Below are 10000 nucleotides of genomic sequence, written 5' to 3'. Positions count from 1 at the left end.
TATGTACACCGAGGTGTGTGTGTGTGTTTATCAGTGTATGTACACCGAGGTGTGTGTGTGTGTTTATCAGTGTATGTACACCGAGGTGTGTGTGTTTATCAGTGTATGTACACCGAGGTGTGTGTGTGTGTTTATCAGTGTATGTACACCGAGGTGTGTGTGTGTGTTTATCAGTGTATGTACACCGAGGTGTGTGTGTTTATCAGTGTATGTACACCGAGGTGTGTGTGTGTGTTTATCAGTGTATGTACACCGAGGTGTGTGTGTGTGTTTATCAGTGTATGTACACCGAGAGATGAAATCTTTGTTTTACATTAAGAATATAAAACATTCTTAAACATTAAGAATGTAAAACATTCTCCAACATTAATAATGTTAACACATTCTACAACATTAATTTTCTACTGATTTTCACCCTCTCCAGCACTGGCATGCTCACCTCTATTCCACCCTCAATTATGAGCCATTCCACTGTCAACTATCATCTATTACACTGTGAACTATTATCTATTTCACTGTTAACTATCAACTATTCCGGATGTAATATAATACCGACAAGTACAAAGCCAAGGACACACGTTACAGTACTAGCTTTTAGTTGGGACAATGTTTCGCTCTATGTAGAGCTTTATCAGTATCATCACACGGCTCTACACAGCGCGGAACACTGTTCTACTCATGTGTTTGTCTTTGTATTCACTATTTCACCATCAACTATCCCAGTGTTAATTATGTCAGCTTTGAAACATCAATGAAGATGGGCTATTGTAGAGCACCCATGCAGCTAGTCCTAGTACATAGTGTCTAAGACAGGGGTCCCCAACCTGCGGCCCGTGGGCCACATGTGGCCCTCCCAGGAAATAGATGAGGCCCTTACATGAAATTATGAAATTCACTGTTATGTAGGTTCCACACTGCACAGTGTCAACAAAACTGTGTGGCCTTCATCACACATTTGACCACCAAATGTAACAGGCTTGTGTAGGAAGGTTGAGGACCACTGCTCTAAGACATACGCGGTTGCATTGCTATAGTTCCTATAGTTGGGCTAATCCGTGGCTTTCAAGTTACTATTCCAGATGATTGGTTCATGCTAGATAATTTTTTTTTTTTTGGGTGGAGGGTCTAGGGAGGAACATCCAACTAGATGCTATAATGGAGTGGGTGGCTAGGCTTACTAATATGGAGAGCTACAGCAGCAGTACAGAGAGGCGTAGTGCAAGGTGTGTGTTCGGGGCCTGTTCCATTTAGCACGGAAAGTCACTCTGATGAGTCAGGCCCCGCACACAACCTCGCATCGAAGCAAGAGCACTGTAATATCCGGAAACAGGGCAATATACACAATTACAGTCAGCTGTCTCATATAACTCCTCGAGTTACATGCGACCGGAGAAGTACATCCAAATATTCAACAGCTCATGGAAAGGCCTTCACAGTGCTTGCTATACAGTTTGCGATGCACCTCTTTCAATCGCACTTTATACTGCAATATACAGAGGAGCTTAATAAGAGAGGTGACTGTATAAAACAAGAACATTATCTGGAACTGTGTCTGGGGTTAAAAACTTTAGTAAATAAAGATCTATCACTTAACACCCCTCGTAGCGAGCAGTAAAAAATGAGAAACTGGAATATAAAACAGAAATGAAACTTCAGTTTTGAATATGAAAATAGTATACAATACCGACAGGTTGATAAGTAAGGCACACGTACAACAGTTTCGGAATAAAGATACCAAACTGTTGCACATGTCTTACTTATCAAACTTAAATTTTATCCAATGGCTAATGTTTTGAACGTCAAAGAATGCTGTAGCCAATTCATTACTTAGAGCGAGTAAATGAACTACAGATTATATAAACCATGTCGTAAGCTAAAACGAAGAGAGAAAGATAAAATGGATGCAGGTGAAATCTGTATTATGACGTTTCGCCCAGGAATGGACTTTATCTAGTATAAGGCTACTTGATAATGTCTTGGACGAAGCGTCGTGATAACGATTTTACTGCGAACACAGTTGTATGTTGCAGTGTTGAGAAGAGAGGTGAACCCCGCTGGAACGCTGTTTTGTTTGTTCCTCTTGTGGAACAAAGCTCCACAGAAGGAAGCTTCGTAAGACGGAGCCCCAGAGGAGGAAGCCCTAGAAGAGGGAGTCCCACAGGAGGAAGCCCCAGAGGAGGGAGTCCCACAAGAGAGTCCTTGAGGAAGAGCCCGAGAGGAAGAAGCTCTCAAGAGGGAGCCCCCACAAGAGGAAGTCCTAGAGGAGTGAACCCTACAGGAGGGAACCCCACAGAGGGAACCCTACACGAGGGAGAGCACAAAGATTGGCTCCACTGACCTTCCTGGTGGCCAGCTTGCCGTTGGGTCTCGCCTTGAAGTCCTGCATCGACTCTCCCCCCTCACTCTTGATCGACATCTTCTCCTTGTTGTTGTCGTCGATGATTTTGTCCTGATCGACGAAGACTTCGTAGGAGCGACACGAGAAGTCTGAAGGAGACTTGCCCATCGACCCAACATCGGTGTCGTGTTTCGCCATGGCTAACGCTTGGTTAGTCGCCTCTTGCGCCGCTTGCTCTTGCTCCTGTGGCAAGAGAATAAAAACCATAATAATGGTCAGCCTGGAGACTGACAACTCATAGCTTCTTCCACCTCTCCACTGTTTCTACCGTCTCCTCTGCAGTGTGACCGAAGAAGCCTAGATTGTAGGCGCAGTTTTTCGACAATCAAGATACTCAACTGTTGCACATGTCTTCTTTATCTTATTCCCCTTAATCACAACGTCTGAGGAATGGCCATTCATTCCCCAGACGCTGAGAAAGGGGTAAGAAATAGGCTAAATCCAATCCGGGGGGCTGAAGCCCCTTATAATGTCAATCAGCCCCCAATAATAATAATAATAGTAATAATAATAATAATAATAACATCGCTGCCTCCCCTTTCAACCACATTGCCGAGCCTTAGCTCCTATTATACACTAATCTTAGTCACTAATTTTTAGATTCCTGGAATCAAGAGCCCTTCACCATCAGCCAAGGAGAGTACCTACCCTCAGTGCTTCCTCCTCTAATAAGGCCGCTTCTTCCTCCTCCTCCGCCTTCTTCTGCAGTTGATCGTAGGACATGGCTACGATAGCCAGGATAAGGTTCACCAGGTAGTAGGAGCCCAAGAAGATGATCACCACGAAGAATATGATGTGCCAGGGACCGGCTGAGCGTAGCACCTGTAAGACCGGGGAATAGTCAGTGAAGGTGAGGTGGAATATGACAAAGAGTTTGTGAGGAAAGACGGTGGAGGTGAGGGTGAAGGTGACGTGGTCGAAGGTTACAGCACCTGAGGAAGGGACGTGGCAGACGAGATGGAATATGACACGTCACTTGCGGGAAAGGTGAAAATGAATACATGACAAGTCACTTACGGGAAAGATGGTGAAAATGAGAATGTTAAAAGTCACTTACGAAGAAAAAAAACTGAAAATGAGTGACTATAACAAGTCAGTTATGGGAAAAAAGTGAAGAAGAAAATTAATGTCACTAAAGGAAAGACAATGAGTCATTTGCGGATAAGGCGGTGAAAATGAGTATATGACACGCACACTTCTGGAAAGACGAAAAATGAGAATATAAATCAGAAAAAAACAGTGAAAACTAGTGAATATAACAAGTCAATTACACTGAGAATGATATAAAATACCGACAAGTTGAAGTTGAAGATACATGTTCAACAGTCAGGTATCTTTATTGTTAAAGTTTCACATACACAGTAAACTTCCTCAGTCACATACAAAGTTTCACATACACAGTAAACTTCCTCAGTCACATACAAAGTTTCACATACACAGTAAACTTCCTCAGTCACATACAAAGTTTCACATACACAGTAAACTTCCTCAGTCACATACAAAGTTTCACATACACAGTAAACTTCCTCAGTCACATACAAAGTTTCACATACACAGTAAACTTCCTCAGTCACATACAAAGTTTCACATACACAGTAAACTTCCTCAGTCACATACAAAGTTTCACATACACAGTAAACTTCCTCAGTCACATACAAAGTTTCACATACACAGTAAACTTCCTCAGTCACATACAAAGTTTCACATACACAGTAAACTTCCTCAGTCACATACAAAGTTTCACCTACACAGTAAACTTCCTCAGTCACATACAAAGTTTCACATACACAGTAAACTTCCTCAGTCACATACAAAGTTTCACATACACAGTAAACTTCCTCAGTCACATACAAAGTTTCACATACACAGTAAACTTCCTCAGTCACATACAAAGGGACAGTAGTAATAAAATAAAGAAGATGTAATTAGTCAATCTCAAATACTTTTTCTCAAAGGTTGATGGACTGATTACATTATCATGATTACATTACTACTGCTGCCTCTGTATGTGACTGAAGAAGCTACTGTGTAAGTGAAACATCTTAATCTTCAAGTCATTTACGGGAAGAACAGTGAAGAAAAATAGTGATAAATCACTAAAGACAGTGAAGATACAAATAAAAAACAGTGAAAATGAGATAGAATATGACTTGTCACTTGCCTGACATAATTCTAACACTTATAATAAAAATCGTTAACACGGTAGGTTAGGTTAAGTTCGGTTTGGTTAGGTTAGGTTAGGTTAGGCTACGTTAGGTTAGGTTAGGTTAGGTTAGGTTAGGTTAGGCTACGTTAGTTTAGGTTAGGTTAGGTTAGGTTAGGTTAGGTTAGGTTAGGTTAGGTTAGGTTAGGTTAGGCTACGTTAGTTTAGGTTAGGTTAGGTTAGGTTAGGTTAGGCTACGTTAGGTTAGGTTAGGTTAGGTTAGGTTAGGTTAGGCTACGTTAGTTTAGGTTAGGTTAGGCTACGTTAGGTTAGCTTAGGTTAGGTTAGGTTAGGTTAGGCTACGTTAGTTTAGGTTAGGTTAGGTTAGGTTAGGTTAAGGTAGGTTAGGCTCGGTTTGGTTTGGTTAGGTTAGGTTAGGTTTGCCAGGAAACAGGGCAAGTGTTTCTGTTTGGTAGCGCTGTGGGTCATACGATGGCCCACAGAGTTACCAAACAACAATTACCAGTTGAGAAAACATTCTCCTAGTAATCTATCAGATCACTCACCAGTTGATAAAGATTCTCCCAGAAATCTATCCATAACTCACCAGTTGATAAAGATTCTCCCAGTATTCTGTCCATAACTCACCAGTTGATAAAGATTCTCCCAGTATTCTGTCCATAACTCACCAGTTGATAAAGATTCTCCCAGTATTCTGTCCATAACTCACCAGTTGATAAAGATTCTCCCAGTAATCTGTCCATAACTCACCAGTTGATAAAGATTCTCCCAGTAATCTGTCCATAACTCACCAGTTGATAAAGATTCTCCCAGTAATCTGTCCATAACTCACCAGTTGATAAAAATTCTCCCAGTAATCTGTCCATAACTCACCAGTTGATAAAGATTCTCCCAGTAATCTGTCCATAACTCACCAGTTGATAAAAATTCTCCCAGTAATCTGTCCATAACTCACCAGTTGATAAAGATTCTCCCAGTATTCTGTCCATAACTCACCAGTTGATAAAGATTCTCCCAGTATTCTGTCCATAACTCACCAGTTGATAAAGATTCTCCCAGTATTCTGTCCATAACTCACCAGTTGATAAAGATTCTCCCAGTATTCTGTCCATAACTCACCAGTTGATAAAGATTCTCCCAGTAATCTTGGGTCATGAGCCTGAAGGCTGAGAGAAAGGCCCACCCGAAGCTGTCGAAGTTGGTGTATCCGCTGTCTGGGTTGGGCCCAAAGCCTTGCAAGCAGATGTATCCCGCTGGGCAGGGCCTGTAGGGGAGAAGCCAGGGGCTAGTTGCTAGTTCTGGCGGCTAGTAGCACGCACGGGAGGTGGAGGGGTAATGGCTTAGAAGACTGAAGTGGATAAACTAGGGAGTTAGAAGACTGGAGTGGATAAACTAGGGAGTTAGAAGACTGGAGTGGATAAACTAGGGAGAGTTAGAAGATTGAAGTGGATAAACTAGGGAGTTAGAAGACTGGAATGGATAAATTAGGGAGTTCGAAGACTGGAATGGATAAATTAGGGAGTTAGAAGACTGGAATGGATAAATTAGGGAGAGTTAGAAGACTGGAGTGGATAAACTAGGGAGTTAGAAGACTGAAATGGGTAAGTTAGGGAGTTAGAAGACTGGAGTGGATAAACTAGGGAGAGGTAAAGACTGGAGTGGATAAACTAGGGAGTTAGAAGACTGTAATGGATAAAGTAGGGAGTTAGAAGACTGGAATGGATAAATTAGGGAGAGTCAGAAGACTGGAGTGGATAAATAAGGGAATTAAAAGACTGGAGTGGATAAAGCAGGAAGGGTTAGAAAGATGGCGGGTGCATGCTAGGAAATGGTGAAATAGGGAGGGACAAGAGTTAGTTTGTTAATTAACAAAGTAAGGTTTGTTAATACAAGACCTAAGTTGTGAACTAGGATGGTAGACCAGCAGATATATATACTGGTTAGTTGAGATTACTAAACAAAGCAGCAGGTATATATAATTAAGGTTACTAGAAAAAGCAGCAGGTATATACGCTAGTTAAAGGTTATTAGAAAGAGCAGCAGATATATGTGCTAGTTAAGGTTACTAGACAAAGCAGCAGGTATATATTCTAGTTAGATAAGGTTACTAGATAAAGCAGCAGGTATATATGCTAGTTAATTATGGTTACTAGACAAAACAGCAGGTATATATACTAGCTAGTTAAAGTTACTAGATAAAGCAGCAGGTATATACCTAGTTAAGGGTACTAGACAAAGCAGTTGGTATATATTCTAGCTAGTTAAGGTTACTAGATAAAGCAGCAGGTATATACGTTAGTTAAGTCATAGACAAAGCAGCAGGTATATATGCTAGCTAGTTAAGGTTACTAAACAAAGCAGCAAGGATATATACTAGTTAGAGAAGCTTACTAGACAGAACGTAATATCAGGTGGCGCGAGGAGTGTGGAAAGAGTTAGACTGGCAAGATCTAGAACTAGACAACAGTACTAGATAGAGATTTTAGTAGTACCCACGAGGAGTCAGAAGCGTAATAGGAGCCAAACTAGCATCCATAACTAGCAGATAAGGGGACGGTAAGGCTTGGCAAAAACTAGCAGATTGATATTAGGACAGAGCTGTACTAGAAACAGACAGGAATTCTAGAAAATAAGGTGTATTCATGGGGAAAGTGGGGCAATTTTACTAGCTAGTAGCAAGGAAGTAGCATTTCCTAGAAAACGAAAACCAGTCTAACTGTTATTATAATTATAAATATTATTATATTCATGGGGAAGCGCTTAACCCGTAGGAGATCATACAAAGGCTTGGGGAACAGAACGTAATCAGGCTTGATCCGAGGAAAAGGAGGATAGCTCCAATTCCCTGGATCGAGAGCCCTTCACCAACATTAAGACACTCCCGTTAATATTCTGGTGGAGGTTAACAGAGGCAATCTGGATCATAATTAAGGTAAGTGGATTGTAATTAAGGTAACTGGATTGTAATTAAAGTAACTGGAAAATAATTAAAATAACTGGGTCATAATTAAGAAAACTGGACTGCTATTAATATAAGCAGGTCATAATTAAGGTAGGGTGCATTATAATTAACGTAATTTGATTGTAATTATGGTAAGTTGAATTGTAATTATGGTAATTGGGCCATAATTAAGGTAAATGGATTGTAATTAAAGTAAATGGGTCATAACTAAGGTAACTGAAGTGTTATTAAGGTAACTGGGTCATAAGGTAACTGAGTTATTAAGGTAATTGGGTCATAATTAAGGTACCTGAATTGTTAAGGTAACTGGGTTATAATTAATGTAACTGGATTGTAATTAAGACAGTTGTTTTATAATTAAATTAATTATTTGGTAATAAAGGTAACTGTGACGAAATGGGATCTGGTAGTAATTGAGCTCATTAGGGTAATAACGAAAGTAATTATGACAGTAATTAAGGTAAATGCACAAAAATAGAAATATTAGGGTAGTAATTAAGGTAACTGGGTCATGTACTCAGTTGAGTCGTAACGCATGTAACTGGGTTGTAATAAATGTAACTGGGCCGTAATGAATGTAACTGGGTCGTAATAAATGTAACTAGGTCGTAATGAATGTAACTAGGTCGTAATGAATGTAACTGGGTCGTAATAAATATAACTGGATCGTAATAAACATGACTGGGTCATAATGAAGGTAACTGAGCCGTAACGAATCTGGGTCGTAATAAATGTAATTGGGTCATGATGAAGGTAATTGGGCCGTAATGAAGGTAATGAGTCGTAATGGGTGTAACTGGGTCGTAATGAATGTAACTGGGCCGTAAAGAAGATAACTGGGTCGTAATGAATGTAATTAAGTCGTAATGAACGTAATTAAGTCGTAATGAATGTAAATGGTCGTAATGAATATAACTGCGTCGTAACGAATGTAACTGGGCATATTAGGTAGTTATTCAAGTTACTAAATAATTTAGTCTAATGGGACACTAACGGACTTTAATCCCATAAATCTAAAGCAGAAAACGAATCGGGATTTCGGTCATTTTCGATGCCATTATCAAACAACAAAGTGAAATATTAAGACGATATTTGGGCCAGTAATACAAAGCTAGAGGTTAGCCAGGGAGTACTAGAAGCTAGCTACGCAGTGACCACCTAAGAGGCAAATTAGGGAAGCACTACAATGGTATCGTCCTACTGACATTTAGAGGAGCAGTATAATGGTACCATCCTACTGACAATTAGGGGAGCAGTATAATGGTACCATCCTACTGACAATTAGGAGAGCAGTACAATGGTATCATCCTACTGACAATTAGGAGAGCAGTACAATGGTATCATCCTACTGACAATTAGGGGAGCAGTACAATGGTATCATTCTACTGACAATTAGGAGAGCAGTATAATGGTATCATCCTACTGACAACTAGGAGAGCAGTACAATGGTATCATCCTACTGACAACTAGGAGAGCAGTACAATGGTATCATTCTACTGACAATTAGGAGAGCAGTACAATGGTATCATCCTACTGACAATTAGGGGAGCAGTACAATGGTATCATCCTACTGACAATTAGGAGAGCAGTACAATGGTATCATCCTACTGACAACTAGGAGAGCAGTACAATGGTATCATCCTACTGACAACTAGGAGAGCAGTACAATGGTATCATCCTACTGACAATTAGGAGAGCAGTACAATGGTATCATCCTACTGACAATTAGGAGAGCAGTACAATGGTATCATCCTACTGACAATTAGGAGAGCAGTACAATGGTATCATCCTACTGACAATTAGGGGAGCAGTACAATGGTATCATCCTACTGACAATTAGGGGAGCAGTACAATGGTATCATCCTACTGACAATTAGGGGAGCAGTACAATGGCATCATCCTACTGACAATTAGGGGAGCAGTACAATGGTATCATCCTACTGACAATTAGGGGAGCAGTACGACGGTATCATCCTACTGACAATTAGGGGAGCAGTACAATGGTATCATCCTACTGACAATTAGGGGGAGCAGTACAATGGTATCATCCTACTGACAATTAGGGGAGCAGTACAATGGCATCATCCTACTGACAATTAGGGGAGCAGTACAATGGTATCATCCTAATGACAATTAGGGGAGCAGTACAATGGTATCATCCTACTGACAATTAGGGGAGCAGTACAACGGTATCATCCTACTGACAATTAATGAAGCAGTACAATGGTGTCATCCTACTGACAATTAGGGGAGCAGTACAATGGTATCATCCTACTGACAATTAGGAGAGCAGTACAATGGTATCATCCTACTGACAATTAGGAGAGCAGTACAATGGTATCATCCTACTGACAATTAGGGGAGCAGTACAATGGTATCATCCTACTGACAACTAGGAGAGCAGTACAATGGTATCATCCTACTGACAACTAGGAGAGCAGTACAATGGTATCATCCTACTGACAACTAGGAGAGC

General features: G+C 40.6%; 1 protein-coding gene across 9 annotated transcripts in view; it reads right to left on the bottom strand.

The window, feature by feature from the left end:
- Positions 1-10000, bottom strand: part of para (sodium voltage-gated channel paralytic) — a 431083-nt gene that overhangs the window by 139432 nt on the left and 281651 nt on the right. For all 9 annotated transcript variants that reach the window (XM_070099700.1, XM_070099707.1, XM_070099701.1 and 6 more), the window contains 3 exons: positions 5682-5826; positions 3047-3220; positions 2339-2581 (listed from right to left, as the gene is read on the bottom strand). In XM_070099700.1, coding sequence (XP_069955801.1) covers positions 2339-2581; positions 3047-3220; positions 5682-5826 — 562 coding nt within the window. The remainder of the gene's footprint in view (positions 1-2338; positions 2582-3046; positions 3221-5681; positions 5827-10000) is intronic.

This window comes from Cherax quadricarinatus, chromosome 68, assembly GCF_038502225.1.
Source record: "Cherax quadricarinatus isolate ZL_2023a chromosome 68, ASM3850222v1, whole genome shotgun sequence".
NCBI lineage: Eukaryota > Metazoa > Arthropoda > Malacostraca > Decapoda > Parastacidae > Cherax > Cherax quadricarinatus.
The sequence above is the reverse complement of the archived record's forward strand: the minus strand, read 5'-3'. Positions and strand labels throughout refer to the sequence as shown.